At 35.8% G+C, this 26,317-nt stretch overlaps 1 protein-coding gene across 3 annotated transcripts in view; it reads left to right on the forward strand.

Annotated features, from left to right (window-relative positions):
- Positions 1 to 26,317, forward strand: part of Fstl5 (follistatin like 5) — a 496,179-nt gene that overhangs the window by 293,714 nt on the left and 176,148 nt on the right. For all 3 annotated transcript variants that reach the window (XM_059264740.1, XM_059264741.1, XM_059264742.1), the window contains exon 6: positions 3,333 to 3,499. In XM_059264740.1, the coding sequence (XP_059120723.1) occupies positions 3,333 to 3,499 (167 nt within the window). The remainder of the gene's footprint in view (positions 1 to 3,332; positions 3,500 to 26,317) is intronic.

Consider the following 26,317-nt stretch of genomic DNA (forward strand, 5'->3'; position numbering starts at 1 on the left):
AACGTTTTATCACTAGAGTAAAGGTACAGGGAAGAGAACTAAGATGGCTGCTCTTATGGCTGCAAGCGATATTCTGCACATAACTAGCAAAAGATGACTCTGGATAGCATGCTAAAAAAAATGCTATCATTCATATGTATTCAAGAAAATACAGATAAAAGATCATGCTTCTCTTTGAATCTTTGTTTATAAGCTTACAATTTCAAGCACTACAATACAGGTGCACACACACACACACACACACACACACACACACACACACACTAAAGACACACCCCTTATCCTGATCAATTTTGAAGTTTTAAATTGAATGATAGCTTCATCCATACATACTATAATAGGATATGATAATAATACATTTTTCATGTTTGTATATGCACATCATTTACCATAAAGTGTTCTTACTACAAGTTAAGAATAAAGATGCTTAACTTTTAATATTGGAAAATAAATCATATTTAAAATACTGAAGATGGACAGGGTGGGCCTCCTAGAGAGAAGGCCTTCTGCTCAGTTTGTCTGGGGAAGACCCTGTTGATCTGAGTTGCATCAGTTACAATAAAAATGATTGTTTATGTAGATAAAATTTTCTGTAATGTAGCTATGGATATACAAAATTCTAAATATTTTTTCAAAATATCTATAGTTAATAATTAAAAAGTTTCTAAAACAAATTAAAATATAGTTGTAGAGAAAATGTTCTGTATATATTATTATTGCCTTAATAGTAATTTTTTTCTAATTATAAGTTCGCTTTAAAATATATTTTGGATGGCAACTAACTCTGTCAACGTTTTGTTATAAGATGATCATGTTATCTAATTAAAATGTAATATATCACTATAAAGAGCACAACAACTTCAAATGGCATACCAATTCCAGGTGAAAGAGTGAATGAAGAGGTTTTCATGATAACCTAGTGGCAATTATATTCTAAGTATTGAAATAGCCCACAATAATATTATGCTATTAAGATTAGAGGTTCTATTATTTTGTTTTGTTATTTAAAGAGGAGCTCAGATACTATATTTCAGGAACACTCATAGAGAATTATTAATAGTTTTTATGATATCTATATGTATTACGTTTATAACGTTCTATGTTTTTAATTTTTTTAAACTATAAAAAGAATTCTCTGAAAATTTCAAACTATTTCTATTCCTAATCAACATAACAATTAGTTGTGCCTATTTATTGTATATGTGAATTTCACCACATGGATAAATGCATTTAAGTGTATACACACACACACACACACACACACACACACACACACATATACATATATGTATAGCAAGAAATCCCCGGGAGTCTGCTTAAAGGGTAAAAGGAATTTATTAGGAAAGAAAATTCACTAGTCAGAATAGGAGAATCATTGCAGGGTCCTGGAAAGTTGAGGTACAGTTCCAGGCTGTTCTGCTGCCTGAATCAGTCCACACCATCCAAGCCCAGGAGTGAGAGGAGAGACAGTATATGTGTGTCTCAGGTCATAAGGGTAGCCCCATGGCCACGCCCCAGAGGCAGGTACTTCAAGGTTATAGGTAGAACAGATAACTGCTGCATCTCGAAGGGCTGTCCCTCAAGGTCATAAGTAGAGCAGATGTCCACTACATACATGGGTGTATGTATGTGTGTGTGTGTATATATATATATAAATATATATGTGTGTGTATAAATATACATATATACAAATATGGCAGGATGTATATTAAAGTAAAACAGATGGAAATATTTTCTATACTATTATTCAAGAAGCATGAGAAAATAAAAACAAGTATCAGTCAATGCTATAGAGAAAAATTAAATTGTTTATACAATTGACTCAGCAAGGTAATTGCCTATTTTTACTTTTTCTGATGTAATTTACAATAGAGGATATTGGGTTGAATCTCTGTAATAGGGGTTTTCAGTATAAAGACTATCCTCCCCACTTCTTGGATAATGGAAAACTGTAAAAATCTAAATAACTATTCTTCCTGTCTTGGAGACAAGATACTGAGTAATAGAATAGGAGTCCAGTCTATTTCTGACTTCCCCAGTTTAGTTAGTGGTGTGGGGGACTGTGCTGAATGTCATAAAAATCACTTATCATGAGCACTTCCCATATGCATAAGGAGGGTGTAGGTCTCATGTCAGTCCCTGTCCTCCAAAACAAAACACATGTCATTAACAAAATTTGGAATGATGATGAGAACTCCAAATGGCTTTTTGTTGAATGGTTATAGCATATAAAATTCATTTGTGTTTCTCTTCAAAACAGATAAGATTAAAAGAAGAGTTATAAAAAAAACCCAAAAAACTGGACCTTGAATGAGAGGTGTCTGGGGAGAAATTGCAAAATGCAGTTACTACACAGGTTTAAAGAGAAGACATAACGGGGGTCACTCAGTCTGCCCAAAAAAGCCTGTAAACCTAAGAAGTCATTTGTGATATTCAGCAGGTTAAAATGTAATATTCAAACAGAGTGTGTCAGAATAAGAATCTAAACAATAGGCAGGAACCACAGGGCAGAGCCACATGGATGCAGAAATGGGAGACACTATTTCAGACATCTTAATGGTAACCCATCAGGGGCTGGATGCTAATTCTCAGCTGGTAAGGATTGACTAACAAGAGAAAAGCCACATTCATTCTTCCAACAATGTGCTCATGACTCTGCATAATCATTGGAAGACTTATAAGTTAAAAAAAAAAATGTTTAAGTGTAAAATTCAATGACCTGAAGATGACTTTATTGTACCAGCATTCAGTCAGGGAGGGCAGATGTAATGCCACTTCATTGCTATGTGGTTGGTGAAATTTGGAGTATGTTTTTATTTTCCCTCTCCTCTTACAACTTCCCAGATAAATCCATTTTTCTTAGAGCCAATTTATATTTCCCAGCTTAATGATGCATTTTGCCCATATAGCTCTGCAACTGCTCTCTGAAGCTGGCCAACAATGATCTCACCTCACCTACAGTATAAATCCATCAGACAATAAACAACATAATTTTTATTTCAATAAGGATGACACAGTACATGTTGAATTGGTGGTTAAATAATTTATTTCTCTTTCAGGTGCAATCTGCCAGGCTTTTTGTAATTCTCCTTCTGATACACATTTCATGTTTAATAGTTCATCGCCTCATGAGGATGCTTGTCAATCAATTAAATTGAAATGTCATTCTGACCTTTAATTGGAAACAATTTACTCTTTTCTTCATTTCATTGGGAGCTTTTTTCCTCTGTTATTCAAATTCAAAGTCAAAATCATTCATATTCAAAAACTTTATGATAATTAATGTTGGAAAATTACCTACTCACCAATATACTGACACTTTGTCATTGCAGAAGTTATTCAGCTGAGTCTACCTGAAGATCAGAGAGTAAGCATTACTGCAGCCACCGTGGGACAAAGTGCTGTTCTGAGTTGTGCCGTTGTGGGAGCCCTGAGACCCCCTATCATATGGAAGAGGAACAATATTGTTCTAAATAACTTAGATTTGGAAGACATCAATGTAAGTATGTGAAACAGAGATGCTGTCCAGTGTGTGCATTTTGCAAAGTTACCTTGTGCTCTGTTGTTTCTGGGGAGCTAAATGAATACTGGATATAGAGTATAAGAGAATTATTAGAAGGTTGTATATCTATCCTACAGTTGGTAGGTACCCAACAGAGCAGTTGTAATTATGCAAATCATTTGTACTGGTGTAGTAAGATTATGTATCTGTATATTAGTCAGAAAATGTATTAGCATAACATTTTATAAATATCTCTTTAGTTTTAAAATGCAAATTGTCTTCCTAGTAAATTCACATCTATTAAGTATTCCAGGAACACTATAAGCTCAAATTTGCATGCATGAAATTGTGAATGCTCAGAGTCCAAGAATAAAAAGTTAAGACTGCTACCCATAAGAAGATGTGCATGAGTACAGGATGTGTGTTGTGTGTGTGTGTGTGTGTGTGTGTGTGTGTGTGTGTGTGTGTGTGTATGTGTATTGATAACTTCAAGAGTTCCAGAGGAGGAGTAATATTTAGTTATCTGAAAATATAGGCGTAATGTGTTTGTATAACACAAATTCCTTTAACCTAAAAATGTGTCTCTTCACCTAAAAATGTATATTGCTAATTTATGAAATGTATCTTGGGTCTCTCTCTGAATTAATTCCCAGCATGCAATGGTACTAAGGATGAGGGATGGAAGTACCTTTTGCATCTTCTTACTTGTTCATATATTAATTCTTAAGAAGAAAATGCTTTGAATTATATTGTATTGTGCATTTTTAATGAAGCTTTGATATTAGAAAACACATTATAAAAAGAACATGTGCTTGCATGTCTGTCATAACATGGCTTTCTCTGGTGAAATGAATTGCTACAGAGTACTCTCTATGTTCACTGGGAAAAGGGAGACCATGTCCCTCATAGGATGAACTGCTTTAATATTGAACAAGCCTGAGTATTTTCTTAAGGAATTGATAGATCTAGGCAAGTAAAACAAACCAACAAACAAACTAATAAATAAGTAAATAAATGAAAGTAAAATAAAATCCAGTGAGCACTACCATTAATTAAGCATCTCTGGAAGCCATATTTGTCAAGGACTCTTGAGAATATCTCTAAATATAGGTAATTAATCTCTTTGCAATGTCATCATGGTTGAGTAACAGCCAGTAGCTTGTGAAAAGCCAGCTGAGACAAAATGAAGTTTTATTTTACAGTTCATTGGCATCAAGAAATATTAATTATCTTAGTTACTGTTTTACTGCTATGAAGAGACACCATGACCATGGCAAATCTTGTAAAAGACACCATGTAATTGAGGCTTGCTTACAGTTTCAGAAATTTAGTATATTATTATCATGGAAGAGAGCATGGTGGCATGAAAGCAGACTTGATGCTGGAGGAGCAGTTAGGAGTTCTCCATCCAGATCCACAGGCAGTAGGAAGAGCCAAAAACTGGACCTAGCTTGGGCTTTTGAAACTTCAAAGCTCACCTCCACTGACTTCCTCCAATGGCACATCTAATCCTTTCAAATAGTGTCATTCTTTGATGATTAAGTAAAGTGGAAGATAGATAATTGCTGGCAACAAGAAATCTTTGACACTCTAAATAATGACATGTAAAAGGATCCATAATATTATATAAATATTCTAATTTATACTATCTTTTTTGTTTGTTTTCTGCACTGGTTAAATATGATTAGCCATCTGGCTTAAGCCTTAGCAACACTAAACATCATTTATTTTCTGTGCTAAATTGAACAAGAACTCATTTGTTGATGTCTTTGGCTTGTTGAACAGAACTTTCCTCAGTACTCCTTTTTACCCCTCCCCCATTGCCTTGTAGGTGATATGTCTTCCCTTGGATAACTATTTTCTCCCTATTGGTCCTGAGTTTAATTCATGTATCAAGTAAAACTCGGTTAACTAGAATTTATACTGTTTTAAAAGGAAGTATAAAATCACTTTGTGTTTAGTCTGAGAAAAGAAATATACAGATGTACTAGTGTACCACTGGAATACTGGGCTCACATGTAGATTTCCCGATCTATCATTCCCTGGATAGTTTTTCAGATTTTAAATCAGATCAAATATGTGCCTCTAGGCAACTGAATATTTGTTTTGTGATCATCTCCACTGACTGTCACCTGTCAGCATAGGGTACCTTGGGATTCAGTTCTTTTCTTTCCTGACTTTAGTAGCTAATATTTTATTGACTCTCATTGACCTGAGCTATTGATTTCTCTGATCCCATTGCAGCTCTTCATAAGTTGTGGCAGATCTGGTCATGGTCTGAAACACTGTCTTCTAACTCCTTTATCTGTAAAACATTCTGTCATGTTCACATTCAGAAGCCAATTAGTCTGTGAAAAATATGTAGCGTGTGAGAATTTTGATAGCTACTGATCAACAAATGGCATTCTTTTTCTCCCTGAGAAGAGGTACCTGATAATGAGAATGCTGAGGTATATTGTGCTGAGTGTCTCAATTGCAGAGATGTTACACTTCCAGAGGGATCATTACGTATTTTTTCATCATTGTGTATCACCTTTCTTAACGAGAAATCAACTGAAATTACATGAACTCTAGCAACCACAAATCTGAGATTTTCCCCTATCCTACTTTATTATTTGTTGGGTGCCATTCTTAAAGTCATGTGCATTAGTGAGGAAAGAAGTATGGAAGGCTGCAAATTCCCATTGTACTTTATTTTTTACCCTCTTTTTCACTGTGGTGAAAATATGTAGTGTCAGATCAATCTTCCTAAATTTTTAAGTGCACAATAAAGTCATGCTAACAATAGACACACTATTTTACAGCACATTCCTAGAACTTATTTATCTTCCATAACAGACCCCTGGTAATAACTCATTTCCCTCCCACGGTCCACAGAGAACATTATTCTACACTATATTTCTGTGATCTTGACTTTTGTAGCTTCCCCATAAAGTGGGTTCATGTGGAGATTATTCTTTGTGACTGCTTATTTCCCTAAGCATAATGACCTTCAAGTTTATCAATGTTGCTGTTATAAGAATAAAAATGGTGTGTCCTCTCTCTTTAGTCTACTTAATAATTTCCTTACTTTGGCTATATTGAAATGGACATACACATATAAATATATTTTGAGATAGTGATTACAATTATTTTTATATACTCCATAAATGGGATTGATTGTGTATATGATAATTTATTATATATGTTTTGAAAAAGCTACATGCTATCATTTTTTTATTAAGAAAGTTTTTTATTTATTTTACATACCAACCACAGATCCCCTTCTCTTCCCTCCTCCTGCCTCCCCCAGCTTCCTTCCCCCCAACCCACTCCTCACTTCCTCCTTCCACAAGGTGTGACCTCCCATGGGGAATCAGGAGGGCCTGGTGCACTTAGTTGAGGCTGGTCCAAGCGCCTCCCTCTGCATCCAGGGTTGTGCAAAGTGTCTCAACATAGATTATGGGCTCCACAAAGCCAGCTCATGCACCAGTGATGGATCCCAATCTTATTGCCAGGGGGACTATTAAGCAAATCAAGCTACATCTCTGTTGTACATTGCAAGCAAAGGTCCATGGGTTCCAGTTTATCTATATCTTTGAGTAATCTTGCTATTTTTATTTATCTATATTTCGAATAATAGTAATCCAAATGCAGAAAGTAATGTTCATGGTTTAAATTTTACTATTATATCTACTATTGTTGTTATTATGTGCATATGATGTGTAAGTGTGCGTGCAATATGGGGTTCATGTGGAGGGCAAAGGTTTCCTGGTTTGAGCAGTAAGTGCCTTTATGCATGACCCATCTCACTGGTCCTTCTTTATGGTCCTAGTTTGTAGTTTCCTAACTCTTAAGGTTGTGGAGCACTAGGGTACATATCGCATGCAATTTGTATGTTTTCTTTGAGGAAAAGTCTACTTAGTTTCTGTGCCCAATTTTGCTTGAGTTAAGTGTTATTTATTGTTACTACTATTATTATTATTATTATTATTATTATTATTATGCTTATAATTTGTAAAAAGTTCACCAAATCAACATACTTTCATGACAAAAACATTTAATAAACCAGGAACAGAAAGAACTTGATGGTAAATGTTATGCGTGGAAATCTGATTGGTAGCAACAACAAAGTGGAGAAAATGAATTGTTCTTCCTCTGAGATCAAAAGAGAAAAGAATGCCCAGTCTCAGCATTGTGTACATCATATCTGAGGCAATCTGAGGCAGAGTTAGAAGTCAAATAAAGGAATGTAATGCGTGAGAGCCTCCTGACATTCAATGTAGGTAAGAATATGTTTCCAAGTAAACATAATCACCTCAAGTTATTACCATTTATGAAATGTGTACAAGAGGATTGTCACACAGTTGCTCTTCATTTAAAGAGAAGTGTTCCATTGAAATATATTACAGGTGGATCACATGCAGTTGAAGCTCTCCCTTGAAACAAAACAGATACAGTCATCGAGGTGGCAGCTCAACAGATTCTTAGGTTGTAGAGAGAGAAACAATTCTGAGGCCAGCAACTAATTAAGTCTAGGAAGGTAACATATATGAAGAATAAAACTGCCATTGTGTATAAGAATTTTAAGTCATGACACACATAATATAGAGAACTATAGATATTCAAAAGTGTTTCAGAATATCTACTGCGGTTTATATTTGTGATTAGAATCAGCCAGTGGTATTAAGCATCTTAAACCTATATGTAGGGATTCTACTAGTAGAATATGCTAACTACGTCATGTAATTTTAATTCTTTTTTTTTTTTTGAAGATTTATTTATTTATTATGTATACAGTGTTCTGCCTGCATGTATGCCTGCAGGCCAGAAGAGGGCACCAGATCTCGTTACAGATGGTTGTGAGCCACCATGTAGTTGCTGGGAATTGAACTCAGAACCTCTGGAAGAACAGCCAGTGCTCTTAACCTCTGAGCCATCTCTCCAGCCCATAATTTTAATTCTTAGAACAATAAGAAAAAAAACTAGTTTCATATTTTTACCCTCAAAATGTATATAAAAAGAATATACTATAGACTGTATATATAATTCAGATTTATTTATATATAGTATATAAGACATTTTATAGTTATACATATTTATGCTTTTTATGCATATACATATATAAAGACATTTTTGTATTTTAGGTGGCAATTTGTAACAAAGCCCAAATTGATATCACTAATATAAAAAAATTATTTAATTAAAGTAATAATAAAAATCAAATACAAATTATTAAGATTTCTGTTTACTATCTTCAAAAAGAACACAGAATATTTAGCTTTGAGATATAATACAGGAAATCATCAAACCTAGTGGTTTACTAGAAACAATGACATTGTGCCTCTGTAAATCATCAGGTAGTTACTGCATCTGATAGGGCATTCCCATAATCCCAGCACTGAGGAGGAGGAAAAGGCAAAGGGATTAAAAGTTCCAAGTCATTCTTAGTTACATAACTACTTCAAGACCGCCTTTGGGTATATGGAACTATGTCTCATAAATCAAAATAAAACAGCAAAAAAAAAAAAAAAAAAGCAAAACAAAACATCTCTCCCTCACGATTTTAACCTGAAATAATAAAGTATTTAAAAATTTCTTTGAATAAATTGTTCATCATGTTATTTTAAAATTTATATATATATATATAATGTATATTAAAGTTTTCTCCTTTTATTAAAAAGAGAGTCTTTACTCATAAAATATATGCTGATTAAAGCTTTACCTCCCTCTGTTCCCCCCAGTTCCTCCCCAGCCTCATTCCCCTCTGAATCCATTCTCGTGAGAAGAAACAGGCTTCAAAGAGTTAACAATCAAACATGACAAACAAAAAATAATAAGATAAAGCAAAACCATCACATTGAGGCTGTACAAGGTAACCCAAGAAAAGGAAAAGATCCCCAAGAGCAGACACAAGAATCAGAAACCCACTTGACCACACACTCACAGGTCCCATAAAAATACTAAGCTGAATAATGCTATACTATATACACAGAGGACCTGGAGCAAACCCATGCAGACTCTGTGCTTGCTGCTGCTGTCTCTGTGAGTTCACGAACCTTGCTTAGTTGATTCAGAGGACCTTATTTTCCTATTGTCCTCCATCCCCTCTGGCTCTTATTCTCTCTGCCTCCTCTTTTGGAGGGAATCCATGAGCTCTGAGGGCATATATTTAATGGCTCTTGGTCTCAGACATCTGCTTTTATCTGCTGATGTCTGAGTCTCTGATGATGACTGAATAAGGCACCAATATATGAATTGATATATAAGTATTGCCATTAGAAGTCATTCCCCCCCCCCCCCGTGTGTGTGTTGATGAGTAGTATTTTGTTGTACCCTAGGTCTCTGGGATATCTAGTCACTGGTTCTGCATCACCCAAGCAATGTTTGGTATGGGTTCCATCTCACAGAGTAGGCCTTATGTCAAATGAGACTTTGATTGGTTGCTCTGACAAGTTCTGTGCCACCATTTCCCTAGCATATCTTATCTGAAAGACAAATTGTAGATCAAAGGTTTTATAGCTCGGTTGATATTTATGTTTCTTCTTTGATAGCGTGCAAAGTATCTTCCCACAACAAAGATACTATAACATAGGAATGAAGGTTCCACATGGACACCACTGCTGTAGGGTGGTCTGTATGTCAAGTGTGTTGCTGATTGGTCAATAAATAAATCACTGATTGGCCAGTGGCCAGGCAGGAAGTATAGGCGGGACAAGGAGGAGAATAAAGCTGGGAAGTGGAAGGCTGAGTCAGAGAGACACTGCCAGCTGCCAGGATGACAAACAGCATGTGAAGATGCCAGTAAGCCATGAGCCACGTGGCAACTTATAGACTAATAGAAATGGATTAATTTAAGCTGTAAGAACAATTAGCAAGAAGCCTGCCATGGCCATACAGTTTGTAAGCAATATAAGTCTCTGTGTTTACTTGGTCGGGTCTGAGTGGCTGTGGGACTGGCAGGTGAGAGAGATTTGCCTTGACCATGGGCCAGGCAGGAAAACTACACCTACATACCACCTTGCCTTTTCCATGTTCAATGATTTGTGTGCATGTTGTCCTTTGCAATGGGGTTCCACTATCAGCAGAAAGTAACCCATTGTCTTATGCAACAGCTTGGGTTGTTAGGGATTTCCATGGAACCTTCTTGGCCAACAATTCAATTGAATGAAAGCCAATTCAGCTGGAAGCCTCATTTGGTGACAAGAGATGGACATGTGGGACTCAATATCCCCCATTAGGCTTGCCTTCATATGTTTTAGGAAGTTTCCACTGTGCTATTTCCACATCATCCTGAAATGCCCTTCAATTCCAGAGGTCTCTATTTGAATTTCCTCCCTCAACTGTATTTCCCCTTCCCCTCCTCACCTGGCCCTCCCATTCCCATCCCTACCTGCAACTAATCTGCCCATAAAATCTATACCATCCCCCGTCCTAGGGAGATCTTTGTACACTCCCTACCTTCTTCCTCCACTTTTAACCTCTCTGTGTCTATGGATTTTAGATTGGTTGTCATTTATTTAATGGCTAATATACACATATAAGTAAATACACCATATTTATATTTTGGGGCCTTGCTTATATCTCTCAGCATAGTTTTTTCTAGGTCCATCCTTTTGCCTAAAAATGTTATGATATCATTAGCAGCTGAATAATACTTTGTTTTATAAATGTACCACATTATCTGTATCCATTTTTTTCTGGAGAGGGCCATCTAGGATATTCCCAGAATAGTTCCCAATAGTTTCTGGCTATTGTGAATAGAGCAGCGTGGAACGTGATTGAGCAAGTGTCCTTGGGGTAAGATGTTGCATCCTTTGGATCTATGCCTAAGAATGGTATAGGAAGATCTGGAGGTAGATTGATTCCCAACTTTCCAAAGAATGCCATATTAATTTCCACAGGGGCTGGAAAATTTGGACACCCTCCAGCAATGCGGGAGTGTTCCCCTTGCTCCACATCCTCAGCCTGAGCTGCTACTTGTATTATTGATGTTAGCCATTCTGACAGGCACAAGATAGAATCTCAAAGTAGTTTTTAATTGTATCTCCCTGGTGGCTAAGAATGTTGAACATTTCTTTAAGTGCTTCTCAGTCATTTGAGATTTCTCTATTGAGAATTCCCTGTTTATGTATGTATCCCATTTTTGGGGATATTTGGGGGTTTTTTGGTATCTAATTTCTTAGTTCTTTATAAATTTTGGATATCAGTGCTCTATTACATTTGAAGTTGGTAAAATTATTTTACAATTCTGTAGGCTCCTGCTTCATCTGAATGATGGTGTCCTTTGATTTACAAAAGGTTTTCAGTTACTTGATGTCTCATTTATTAATTGTTTATCTTAGTACCTGTGGTATTAGTGTACTGTTCAGGAAGTCTTTGCCTGGCCTAGAAGTTCCAGGCTTCCCCACATTCTTTTCTGTCAGTTTCAGTATTTCTGGTTTTATGTTGATAGCTTTGATCCATTTGAACTTGAGTTTTGTGTAGAGTGATAAATATAGATCTATTTGCACTCTTCTAAAAGCAGACATCCAGTTTGAACAGCACGATTTTTTGAAGATGCTGTCATTTATAGTGTGTATTTCTGGCATCTCTATAAAAAATCAGGTATTCATAAGTGTGGGGATTTATGTCTGGTCCTTCAATTCAGTTCCATTGACCAATGTGTCTGTAATTATGCCAATATCATGTGGTTTGTATTATTATAGCTCTGTAGTACAATTTGAAATTGGGCATTGTGAGAGCTCCAGGAACACTTTTATTGTTCAGGATTGTTTTAGCTACCTTGGGGATTGTGTGTGTGTGTGTGTGTGTGTGTGTGTGTGTGTTTCTATGTGCCTGTGTGTCTGTGTGTTTCCATATGAAGTTGAAAATTGTCCTTTCAAGAATTCTGTTGGAACTTTGATGGGAATTGCCTTTTATCTATAGATTGCTTTCGGTAGGGTGTCCATTTTACTATGTTAATCCTACAGATCCATGAGCATTGTAGTCAGTCTTCCCATCTTCCCATCATCATTTTGGTGTAGTATTACAAGAAATTTCCTGATAAAAAAAATGAGTTAATAAAATTTAACTATAATTGAATGTTTTATTAATTAAAGTATTGAATATCAACTATTACGTGAAATACAAAACTCTAGATAAACAGAATTGACTATTTCATAGGAATGTATCAGTTTTTATTCTTATTCAAAATGAAAAATAATTGTTAAGAAAGTATTCTTTGTATCTAAGAGTCTTAGTAATTTAGAAATGTATTTTTCTCGACATAAATTCAAAGGATAGAATTTTTAAGTTAAAATTGTAAAAAACTAGTTAGGATACCACAACTAGGTGAATATAAAAGAATGCTTGGCCAGTTTTATATGTAAATGTGCTAAATAGTACTGTTTGCTAAAACCAAGCTGGTATGAATGTAACACCAATGACTTAATGTGAATTATAATCAAGAGCCCAAATTACAGAACATACTAGGACCTCCATTGTTTATTTCCAACAACAACAACAACAACAAAAAAAAAAAACCCTGCAATTGTTAAGGATCAGATTAATTGACACATAGTGAATCAGATCACCTCCCAGAGACACTACACAGAAAAGAGTGGCATTTTATGAACATGAGGGTGGGAAGCAAGAGCAAGGAAAAGAAAACTGCTAAGGGATAGTGGTAAACATGTCTGCAAGGTCCCCATTGTGAGATCTCAGTGGAAGTGTCTGAGAAAGACACCCAGGAGGTGCTATTTAGGAATTCAGGAAGAAGGAATCCTGAGCCCTGGACCATATTTCCAATGGGGCAGAAATGAACTGGCAGTGCTTTATGTCCTCTGTAACAATGAGAGTTTCCCTCCATGAAAGATTCTAGGTCAAGGTTTTATACTTGTTTATAGCCAGGCCTAAACATTGCTCAGGTTTTTGTCAATGAACCAGACTCCTCAAGAATTTTACCACCAACTGCCATGGAGCTATACTGGTATAGGTGGGGAGAAAAATCATATTTCTTTCAATAAAGATATATTTATCTCATATGACAAAAAATCATATTTGTTAGTGTGAATTACAATGATGTCATTGTCATATATTTCACAGAATCTCATAGTTTAATGATACCTTACTCTAACATCTGTCTTATGATCTTTACTGTATAACATAGAGTCAGGAATAGAGTCACAAGTCAGTTGGAACCAATGTGCTCCAAAACCACAATGAGATTCAATGTTAGGTGTGTGTAGTGGTGGATATGATCAAAACACATCATAGGAAATTTTAAAAGAAAACTAAACCAAAAAGAGAAGAAAGAGTAAAATAAAGTGAACCGGAAACACTTGCACTGGGACTTATGTTGGAACCATAGGATTTTGTGATTTAGATGGACCGTAATGTCATTGATGTACTAGACCTAATGTACCTGAGATTTAACTGATAAATGTCGATGAGCATTTCTACTTTCTTTTAAGCAGAACTACAAACATGTTGCTTTAGCTCTTCTGATAAATACCAGGGTCTTTACTAAATTGCCCCTATATTAATTATGAAAATTGTTTTCACATAGAACATTTATGAAAATATTACTGAGCTGAATATAATATTCATTAAGAATATAGAGGTTCATTGTTTCTGGAGATCAAGGACTTCCTTGTCTGGCTGTTCATTAACAGTCTGACCCTTGACACTAGGAATGAGCTAGTGAAAAGTGTGATCAAAGGAATAAGTTTGGCAAGGCCAACCTGATAGGAAGTTAAAAGGAGAGAATTACTAACTAGGAATGGAAATTTCAAATTGATGTATACTGTGAAATTAAAGTTAAATTTCATTGGAGTTTAATGTTACATTTAATGATCTAAAGTAGATTTTATATGTTCTTTTTTGGCACCTCTTTGCACATTAAGAGGATTATGACTGCCATTCATCTTTGGTTAACCCAAATATGTGAAATAATTTTTCCAAGATATTATATTATATGATGATTTGTCACAGACCTAATTTTTAAAGTAGATCTTCTATCTATGTATTTCCTGGTATGATTTCTATTATTGCTACTATGTTTTTAGACTTGTTAGGCTTTCACTGTTGATTTTTAATCTTTTGCTAATTTGTTTTTAGTAATTCAGAATTTGAGATTATACATTTACACATTGAGCATATAGAATTAAACTGTAGAAGGCGCTGTGTATGACAGTGAGATTTTGCATAGGGTGTTCACAGGAAAAGCATCATGGTACTGTCAGTCTTTCTTTTCTCAAGAGGAATAAGGAAATGATGGTGAGAAGATTTATCTGACCAAAATAAAAACAAGAGGAGGAGTTGGATTTACATGTAGATTAATAAGATGGATTTGTTGGCTCCTAGTATTATTTTATTTTTGTGGCAGTTTTTCCATTCTAGCTTCATTCTTCTCTTTATAGTAGATTTGAATTTAAAAAGAGTCATTTTTGCAAATGGTATCATCAGTCTGTTCCATTGTCTACAACTTTATGATAATACCAACATAACCACACTTCTTCTTAATATGTTGCATATCTAAAGTTCGTGAGTTCCCATTTTCTTGGTTCAGTTGTCTCTGTAGGTTTCCCCATCATGTTCTTGATGCCCTTTGCTCATAGAATCCCTCTTTCCTTTCTTCGACTGGACTCTTAGACCTCAGCCTGGTCCTTGGCTGTGGATCTTTGCATGTGCTTCCATCAATTACTGGATTAAGGCTCTATGATGACAGTTAGAGTATTTACTAACCTGAATTACCAGGGTAGGCCAGCTCAGGAACCCTTTTCCACTATTGCCAGTAGTCTAAGCTGGGGTTTTCCTTGTGGATTCTTAGGAACTTCCCTTGCACCAGGTTTTTCCCTATTCCCATGATGTCTCCCTCTGTCATATCTCTTTCATTGCTCTCCCACTCTCTACCTCTACCATCCAGTTCCCTTATGTTCCCATCCCCCAACCCCTCTTCTCTATTACCCACCTCTTGCTCCCAGTTTACCCAGAAGATCTCATCTCTTTCCCTTTCTCAGAGAGACCCATGTATCCCTCTTAGGGTCCTCCTTGTTAACTAGCTTCTCTGGAGCTGTGTGTTGCAGTTTGGTTATGCTTTGCTTTACATCTAGTATCCACTTATGAGTGAGTACATACCATGTTTGTCTTTCTGAGCCTGGGTTACCTCACTGAGGATGATATTATCTAGTTCCATCCATTTGCCTGAAAATTTCATGATGCCATTATTTTTTTTTTTTTTACAGCTGAGTAGTACTCCATTGTGTATGTGCACCACATTTCCTTTATCCATTCTTCAGTTGAGGGGCATTTAGATTGTTTCCAAGTTCTGGCTATTATGAATAATGTTGCTATGAACATAGAGGAGCAAGTGTCCTTGAGGAATGATTGAGCATTCCTTGGGTATATGCCCAAGAGTGGTATTACTGGGTCTTGAGGTAGATTGATTCCTATTTTTCCGAGAAACTGTCATACTGATTTGCAAAGTGACTGTAGCCTAAAGAGAATTTTTAAGTGATAATTGACTGAATATAATCATAACATATGATTTTCAAAGTATATAACTTTCATTTAAAATTTTTATTTTAATTTATTTTATTAGCTTTTCTTTGACAGTTTTATGCATGCACCCAATGTCTTTTATTTCTTTGCCTCATTCCCCCTTCTTATACTAAAACTCTTCTTTTCTCCCCACCTCTCCCTCCTACTTCCATGTCCTTTGTGTATATAACCAACAATGTTTAAATAATGTTGCCTGCATTAGGTGGAAGTTACATACTTGCTCTTTGGCAAGATACCAATGGTTACACCATTATCAAAGGTGGCAGTACTTTACCAGCCACCTTTAACTATCCATAGTCCCTAAGGAATGAATGGAACTTGGTAAGTCTATTTTCCTTAAGTGATGAAATGTTCATAGGCCCAATGATGTGCAGGTATTGTATATGTACTCATTGGTACAGTGAGTTCATGGATGCAGTTGGTGTGTCTTGTCAAACAACAACAACAACAACAAAAACAGTGTTTTGTACTTCTCCCCAAACTTTGGCTCTTACATTCATTCTGAACACTCTTCCTTAATAACCCCCTCCATGGCCAACTCTTTAACTAGCCTCAGGTAGCAAAAGGTTGTTGATATAGGCTATCTTTCCCTCACCCATGCTACCATACAGCAGTCAAGGGGGTGGGCTCAGTTCAGTTCTGCTGCACTCACTCCCTCAGGGCTGGCTGGCTCACAGGTGGCCAGAAACACCATGCAGTTGAAATTCAAGGGCTGTGCTGTGCTGCCCATGTCCCTCATTGGCACTGTAATGACTAGCCCTGCCCCTCATAATATACTGCAACAGGAGAGCTGTCCCCCCACTTTGAGATAGCCCCACCCAGCACCACTGGCTTCCACCTCACCTTAGCAGCACAATAGGGACCATTTCTTTCTAAGGCTTATTTTATTGCAAAAGAACAAATAATGTTTTATTTTCTCAATTACTACATGATTTTGTTTTGTTTTGTTTTGACGTGGAACATTATACATATTAGTATAACACCACACAAAATGTTTATACTGAAGATTTTAAGATCTTAATGTACCCTGTTACTATAAATCTACAGCTTTGTTTACTATGAGTCAGCTTTTCTGTAGTCTGGGGATTGAACATAGGATCTCACTAATGTTAGCTGAACACTCTGCTACTTAGCTATGTCTACAGCTCATTACAACACATCTTGAGAGACCTTGTGCTCTGTCGTTCTTTTCTCCTTGTGTGAATTTAGCCCTGCAACCATCATCTTGGGCTTGGGGGCTAGAGATCAAACACTACACTTTCAACTAAGTTACAGAGTTATATTTGTGATGAATGTGGGAATTACCAAGCAACCTGTGATCATAAAAAGCATGTTGGAAGAATTGTAATGGATGATGATGGAGACGGTGACCCAAGTTCACTACCAAATGTTAATAGATCACTACTAAGAACACTCAATCAGAGATAGACCAGTTAAAAGAAGACTTTCTTCCTTCTGAGGACAATTACAACAAAGAATAGCAAAATAAAGTGACTCTTAGATGAGACCTAGAATTCCTGAAATTATACAAGGATCAGGTTAAATTTCTTGTGACTGATATCTTCTTAGACAACAAGGGTTTGCTTAATGTTACATGCAAGACTTTTGCCAGTGTAATTAAGGAGCAAACTTTTGATTTACACAACATTCAATATCAAAAATGACTTTCTGAAGATAAAATGTACCTAGCATAAAACTAATTTAGAGAACAATATCATCACAATTACATAAGAAATAGGTTCTTTGTTACCACAGCATTCACTATAAACTTCTGATAAATGGTTATCCCATTAACCCAGAAGGAAATTCTAAGCAATCTTAATAAACAGTAATAATCACACCATGTCTTCTGTAGAGTACAAGAATATTTCATATTAATGCACTTAAATACATGAAAAATTTTCAGTTTAATACCACACAAGATTTGAGATTAAAATTTATGAACATATATGTATAAATATAATTTAAAAGGGCTAAAAACAAATTTAGCTGTTGGTAATATTTTTGCCTTCTTGGTGGTACATGTGACAATGTGATGACAGCCGAATTCATTCATATATAATTTTGAGTGGATATAATTTATTCTAAAAATAAAGCCACTTGTAACACGAATTTTAAAAGGTCTTATCTTATTAATAAAATACCCAGAGCCAAATATTGGGGTGAACGCTGAAAGATCAGAGTAATAGCCAACCTCACCTTGCCAATTCCTCAGCTGATCCTGTTTCCATGAATCCTTAGTCTGAAAGCCTCTGAGTCCTCACCCCTGAGGGTCTCAGTTGAACTGCTGCTAAAAGCCTCTAGTTCCTGGTCCTCATGCCTTATATACTTTTCTGTTTTCTGCTATCAATTCCTGGGATTAAAAGCATGTGTCTTTCCCAAGCAAAGACATGGGACCTCAAGTGCTGGGATTAAAGGTGTGTACCACCATACCTGGCTTTGTTCCCAGTATGGCTTTGAACTCACAGAGATCCAGAAGGATCTCTGCCTTCCAAGTGTTCAGATTAAAGGAGTGTGTGCCACCATTGTTTGTCCTTTATGTCTAATCTAATGGCTATTCTGTTCTCTGATCCCCAGGAAAACTTTATCAGGGTGTACAATATATCATCCACAGTTGCCAATATGTTAAGATAGATCCTATTCATTGTTGGGTATTGCTCTAACACAGAGTAAAACTTCAAGTGGAAGTATATACATTTGTCCATGTATTTAAACATAATTTTGGTATCCCTTCTGCCTTTTGGAGCTTGTCATTTTATCGAGTCTGCCAGGAAACTATTAACATGTATAAAGAGACTTTCTGTTTCAACATTTTGCACATTTAAAACAAACCCTCAAGCAGTTGATTTAAATAATATTTTTATTGAGAAGGCATGTTCATGCTGACTAAATGCATTCTTGATTGATAGTTGTTGAAACTATCTTAGTTGAAATAGTTCTTGTTGAAATTGCCTTAGTTCAAGTTCCTATATGTGAAAGAAGGGTCCTTCCTTCTTTCCTTCTTTGCTGCTTCCCTCTCTCCTAACTCCCTCCTTCTTCTTTGTCTTCTCTCCTCCCACCTTCTCCCTATTGCCTTTTTTTCTTTCCTTCTTTTCTTTCTCCTTCCAAACTTTCTTCCCTGTACTCACTGCACCTTCTAGAAATTCCACAAATGTTGATGGATTGATATTAGTAGCTATCCTTCCCTTTAGCAAACATCAAGTGGAAGCTGATAGGGTTAGATCCTTATAAAGTATGATTACTATTCATTTGGAATGTACCTGTGGCAGAGAATGCATATGAAGATGAATCTGAGAATGTGAAAAATACAAAGGATTCTTTTCTATTAGAAATCTTGGTTTCTCATCAATTATGCACAAGGTTTTTCAATTTTTATTTTAATCTTTCACTGTGGGCAGTTTCTTTCTATGACATAAAGGCTGACCTTGGCTTCCTGGATTAAACAAAGTTTCTATGATGTGCAATCATGCCCAAAATGACCCTTGTCACAAGGAGATACTTATACTTATTTTCTATTCCTGGTGTGTAGAAAATGGTTCCATTAGCAAGAATAGAAAATTATGTAGTGCTTTGTCCATCAACTAAGGTAAACACATTATTACGGGAGCATAGTAAATTACAGTGATTGACTTTCAAATTATCAAGTCACAACACCCTCCACTGTAACTATAACCAGACTTGTTCTAAGCATATTACCTCTATGTCTTATTTTTTTTTCTTTTTTTTTTTTTTTTTTTTTTTTTTTTTCCGGTTTTTCGAGACAGGGTTTCTCTGTGTAGCTTTGCGCCTTTCCTGGAACTCACTTGGTAGTCCAGGCTGGCCTCGAACTCACAGAGATCCGCCTGGCTCTGCCTCCCGAGTGCTGGGATTAAAGGCGTGCGCCACCACCGCCCGGCTCTCTATGTCTTATTACCTACACATATTAAAATTCAAGTTGCTAATATTGAGTTAAATACTTATTGCCTGTATTCAAGAATAATAACTCAACTTTTTTCTATGTTAGTGAAAGTTGTCATTTTTAATTATTTTGTGTCTATGATATTAGCATCTGAGTATGTGAAACTGTTCATGTGTGTGAATGCAGGTGCACAGCTACCACGGCACACATGTGAAGGTCGGAGAAAATCATCAGGCATCAGCCCTTGCCGTCTTTCTGTCTGAGACAAAAATCTTTCATTGTTTGTCACTGCACATACTAGGCTAGCAAGGAACCTGGTGATTTTCCCACCTCTCGTTTCACATTAGGAGTCCTGGGAATGCAGACAACTGGAGGTTACCATATACTGATTTGTTTAGTTCTCAGGATTCAAACTTCGTGCCTCATGCATTACCCACTGCACAATCTCTCCAGCCTTTAGTCCTGTTATATTACCAGCATTTTCTTAGCCTCTATATACTTTCAGAGTTGGCCCTCTTCTTTATGAAAGCAGTATAAGATTGAAAATTTTTATTCTGAAGATTCACTTTTGAAACTTCTCAATCTGCATGTGTTTTTGTGGAAGAAGAGTTTAACTATAAACACAATATATGGAAGAAGTTATTATTAAAAAGTCATATTAAGAAGGCTATTATGATCTCCATATTTCTTATTCTGAATGGTGCCAGAGGTCTGTAATCCCGGTATTTGGTAGGTAGAGTCAGGGTTATGATCATGTGTTCAAGGTCAGACCAGTGACCTGCTGCCAAAACAGAAAACTTTTATAGTTAAACTTTCATGTACGTTTGTTCAGTTTAACTTTTGTTAAGTTTCTAGACACATAATCTAAAGCAGTCATCCAAATTTCAAGTTAATAGTTACTTTTCTATTTATGTTTTCTCAAGTGCTCACTTACCATTTCAATTACTTTCATTCAGTACTGATATTTTCCTCTGGTCTAGCTAGAGCACTCTCTTGATTTCCTTTTGAATTTTATCTTTGTGAAAATAATTTATTTGAGGTATGATTTCTATTTACCTCCAAACAAACACTCCCTTAAGTCATGACCAACATTATTCAAACTACCTCATGGGTGTTTAATTTAATGACTTTTCAAATTTATAATTTATACACATTTTTATTTGAATTATGTATTGTCCCCTTTATGTTTGCATTTTTCTAATATCCCACTTTACTCATGAAATAGGTACATCATCTAATGTTCTGTTTTTCTGATATTGATTTTAGTGTAGTTTTTTTCCTGTGTATGATCACATTCCTTTCTTTGTGTATTTAATGGATTTTTACCCAGACTTTAAATAATTATAATAATAGTTTTAAAATACTCTAGATTTGTGTTCTTTCTTAGAAATGTGTTCATTTTTAACATAAACACCATATAATAAGAATAAAAGTAGTGTCATAACACTGTTAATTTTCATGTGCTTCCTTTGAGAAGTGAGCAGTTTTATTACAAATGGAGATAATCTGATTAACTCAAATTAGTCTTAGTTCTCAAATTCTCCTACAGCTTGCACTCCCTGCAGGAATGGAAAGCTCTATTCTCTCCCTTATACAGTACAATCCACAACGGAACACATAAAGGTCAGACAGGAGAATAACACCTGGACGGGGGTGTATAGTTGAGAACATACTAATGAAGTCCTAGAAATGAGATTTAAGAATCAATGTTTAAATATTTCAAGAAAAATGCTGTATCAATCTAAAACAATGTCAGGGCAGAGGTGGGTGTGAGCTAATCTTTTAAATTTTGTCTGTTTACTTTTTTCCCTATCTGCTCTAATCTTCTCCCCATGAAACAATGACTTCTATGTTTAGAGACGATGATGTCCCAACAGGAAGTTCCTGGCATGCACTCTTAATTAGCTAATACATTTTGTTGTTTACACCTAGTAACCACATCGGATTGATTTCTAAGCTAAAGAGGTGATCATTTGGTGAAAATACCAACACAGAAGACGGTTTTAAATACTCATTGCAGCAATGTGGAGATGACTTAAACAATTTTGAATTTCCTGATTGATTCTTATGTCTCTTCATTAGTGTAAATTAAATAAGTAAATGAGCCTTAGCTAAATAAAATAGCACAAGTTCAAATTTAAATATACAAATATGAAAAATATCAGCATGGATGGTGAGGCAGTGCCAGGCCAAGTATTGTTTGAAGACAACTGTTCACAACAGATATAAGAAATGTTGGCAATGAGGTGCAGGACAGTATAGCCAGGGGGCTATAGGTGCAGCTTAGTTTGTCAATACGGGAAAACTGACTATTTGTGTAGACAGAAGATGACTATACAGCTGGTATAGATACTAAGGAAAACAGGAAACTTTGTAAGAATTAAGAAGAAAATGTGTAGTATTCAGTGAAGAAAAATAAGTATTTCCTTTTAGTAAATGGGAGAGTTTTGACATATTCTCTTTGACAAAGATGAAAGGTTCATGGAATTGATCTCAAATTTTAATATATATTCAAATCACCTTAGAAAGCTTTTAATAGTGCACGGCTTTGTCCTCTCTCCAAACATCATAACTAGCCCAGGTAGAAGAAGTAATCAACATGTAAAAAAGTTCCCATTGGCATTGTAGTAGAAGTAGTACATAGATTATATTCACAACAACAAAACAATAGCAGCAGTGAATTTTAAATCAGATGAAAGAGAACATTAAAGAGGAAGAATGAGGAAAAGCACATGCATTTAATCTGTAAAGGTTTTGTCCACATCATGATGGTTTCAACAACAAAGTTTTGCACAACACTTTGTATTTGGTTGTATTTATTATTGGGTCTTGTCAAAAGTAGAATAATGGTGTATACAGAAGCAGTGTAAGATTTAAGTATACCAGTATCATCTGGTTTTTAAAGTTATTTGTTCTAATAAGTATAATTCAATCCCTTTGTCAATTTTAATTGTTCTATAGAAAGTGATATATACATGTAAAGAAATATATTCAATGGCAATACAGGATTTTTAAAAAACTTAGTTAAATAATGTAATACTGCCTACATTTTCCCACTTTAACCTACATTCAGGTTTCCTACCTTATGACTCCTTTTCCTTTTCTATCAGTAGTCTCAAGATCTAATAGGATTAGACCATCATGGGAAGTGTTGTAGGAAGTACACTGTGTACCACCTTAGTGAGTTTTAATTTGTTAGCTCTACATGCCAAGACATTTTGTCACTTTGTTTTTTGTTTCACTGGAAATACCACTAAGACTTGGTTGAAAATCTGTTACTAGCTAGTCATGGATGTTAATGTATGCAATCCCAGCACTTACAAAAGTGAGGTAGAAGGAATGTAAGTGTAAGACCGGAGGTTCATGCAGAGAGAAACAGATCAGGCTGCAGATGTCTCTAAGCCTTATGTACTGTCAAGCTCTTTGAATGCCAATGTTTATCTATTTTAAAGTATAATATCAAGATAATTTGTAACTACAAATATGCAATAATTCATGTACATTACATTGGTAGTGATAGAGTCACATTTGTAGGATTTTTTTTGTGTCATTAAATCATTCAGTATTATGATTGGTTAGCACCCTATTTTTTCCATGTTTTCCATGTTTTACTGTAAAAAGAACTGATTTTACACAATGACTCCTTCTAGCCTCCTGCTTAGATCCAAGCATTGAGATTGTATTCTACTTGGTATGGACACATAGCTATACAATTATCTGTCCCTTTCTATTCATAGACCCATTGAAATATTTGCCACATTCCGGAGTAAACTGCTGCTGGACCTGGTGACACACACACCCTATTTCATAGATGACAATTCAGATAAAAGTATTGACATCTTTTGTCTATATCTCATAATTCTTGCTTCTATTTCATTGACAATTTCAGTATCATTTTTCTACAACTTAGTCAGTTTGTAAGTCCACATGCCTGAAATTTCATAATTTCATGTGTGCCGTTGAGTTGGTTTTCTGTACAATCTTTATGGTCTTTCTAATTTAAGTGCAATTGAACTACCTGAATTTACCACTGATAAAACCATGATATTGAAATGTTCCTTGCACAACTAAAGTATAAATGAAGCATATTTTAGAAAAAAAATGGACTTAAGTGTGTAAAACATACTTGTCAGTGGACCAACAAGTTGTCTTATCATTACTGAAAGAAATTCCAGCAACATCCGGGTTTCCATATCTGCTTGTCTTGTTTGATGTCTTGGGCTTTCCTTCCTTGAGTGGAGGAAACTCTCTCTACACTGAGTGGCTCCACCCATTTTTTTTTCAGGAGTGACTATGAATACCAAGTCCTGGAAATCTGGGTTGCTTTTATTCACAACAGTTACACTACATCTAGATGCTCAAATTTAAATACCATTGAGTTTTAATTGGGTAAAACAGGTTTTAAGAGTTTCAGCACAGGCTGGGCTGAATTGTATACAATGTACATTTGATACTGTGCACTATATCTAAGACATATTTATTTGTGCATCCATCATAAATTTCTGTGCTATAGTGTGTTTACAGAATATTTTTCTTTAACTTATACAGAAGTATATTTTACAATTGTGTAACATTAACTATATAAAAGCAGTCTGAAAGAAAGCAGGACAGTGTTCATTACTTATTTTTCATCTTTTCATGTGGCACATGTATGTTCATATATTCTTTTTCTTACATTTGTGGATACATATGTGTATGCAGGAACACGGATAGAGACCGGAGGTTTCTTTCACAAATCACACCTGATTGGTTTTCGACCATATTAATCAAAGCAAGCTCTCTTAATCAAACTAGATGTGAACAGTACAACTAGTACCACCAGCCAGCTTGTTCCCATTTCTGACTTTCAAGGCTGGAATCACAGGTGTGCCTGTGCTTAGCAGGTACTTGTTTGAATTCTGGAGAGAGAACTCTGGTCCTCTTGCATGGCAGGCATTTTAATTGCCAAGCTATCTCCTCAGATCAAATTCATTGCCTTAAAATATTTTCATGTCTGTTTTTCACTTCAAGAAGTTTCAACAAGACAGTGTATATTTTGCCAGCATAGTATATAGTAAGCTCAAATTTTTCTTATTGAAATTGAAATCACCTGTTACATACATATATACTTCTCTGACAGAAGTACACTGTTATTCTAGCACATAAATTGCACAATTGAGCTGGTGTATCAGGAGCCCATAACAGATCAAAATGCAGATGCTACTGAAGTCCAACTTGATGAACCAATGAGTTTTATTGGGATTACTTATAGGGATGTAGGTGAATGGTTAATTGGAGGAGAAGGACTAACTCAAGGGCAGCTTGGGCACCATGTCAACATGGGTGACAGTTCACAAAAGTTGGGAATCTGGAGCACACGTCACAGCCTGCAGGCAGCTCAATAATTTGGAATGTGTTCTTTGCAAGTAACTCAATTGATCTAAACCTCTTGCAGGCAACTTGGCTGGTCTCTGCTTCTTCCAGGGAACAGGTCTGGTATCAGAGTCTTTTGTACAGCTTTTCTTGTCTGAGGGAAACTCTCAGCAGTTTTATTTCTTACTCGTAGAAGAGAGGGGCCTAGTGAATCTGCTCAGTTTCAGGGACTTCCTGACTATTTTGAGTTATTTATCTTCTGGTATAAGGAGATTACCTGCAGGGTGGTATGTTTCAATCCCAGAGGAAACTGCTTCACAGCAGCTAATATGAAAAGGATGCTTTGGAAGACCATTTTCTCAAGAGCTTTGCTGTATTTCTACAACTCCCCATCAGAGACACTTGGAGTTTTCATTCTGGATGCAAGCTATGAAGCTGTCTGTACAGTAAAGCATCTAAGAAAGGAAAAACAGTGTCTTCCTTTTTATTTGTCTAGTCTGCTCGGCATTGGCCTACAAGACAAGGGTAAAGACATCAGCATGAAGTTTACAATGTTTTCTATGTGATAAAGAAGCAAGTTCTATAGTTCTTCTGTGATCCCTCAATCTAGCAAAGTATATGAGCCATGAGATGGAATTTAATTTTTATAATCTCTAAATAAAAATATTGACACATAACTCAATGATATAATATGTGTTTTATATATTATCTGCTTTTAAAAGTAGTATATTGTGCCGGGCGGTGGTGGCGCACGCCTTTAATCCCAGCACTCGGGAAGCAGAGGCAGGCGGATCTCTGTGAGTTCGAGGCCTGCCTGGTCTCCAAAGCGAGTTCCAGGAAAGGCGCAAAGCTACACAGAGAAACCCTGTCTCGAAACCCCCCCCCAAAAAAAAGTATATTGTAATATAGCTTACATGATAATACATATAATGACAGAAATATCAATAAAACTGTTGAATAAGAAATTCTGGAAAATCTAAGTAACAAAAATTAATGATATCTCACTTCTTCAGAAATGAAAATCAAATTGAGTTGCTAACTAC

The sequence above is a fragment of the Peromyscus eremicus genome, chromosome 6 (assembly GCF_949786415.1).
Source record: "Peromyscus eremicus chromosome 6, PerEre_H2_v1, whole genome shotgun sequence".
Classification (NCBI taxonomy): domain Eukaryota; kingdom Metazoa; phylum Chordata; class Mammalia; order Rodentia; family Cricetidae; genus Peromyscus; species Peromyscus eremicus.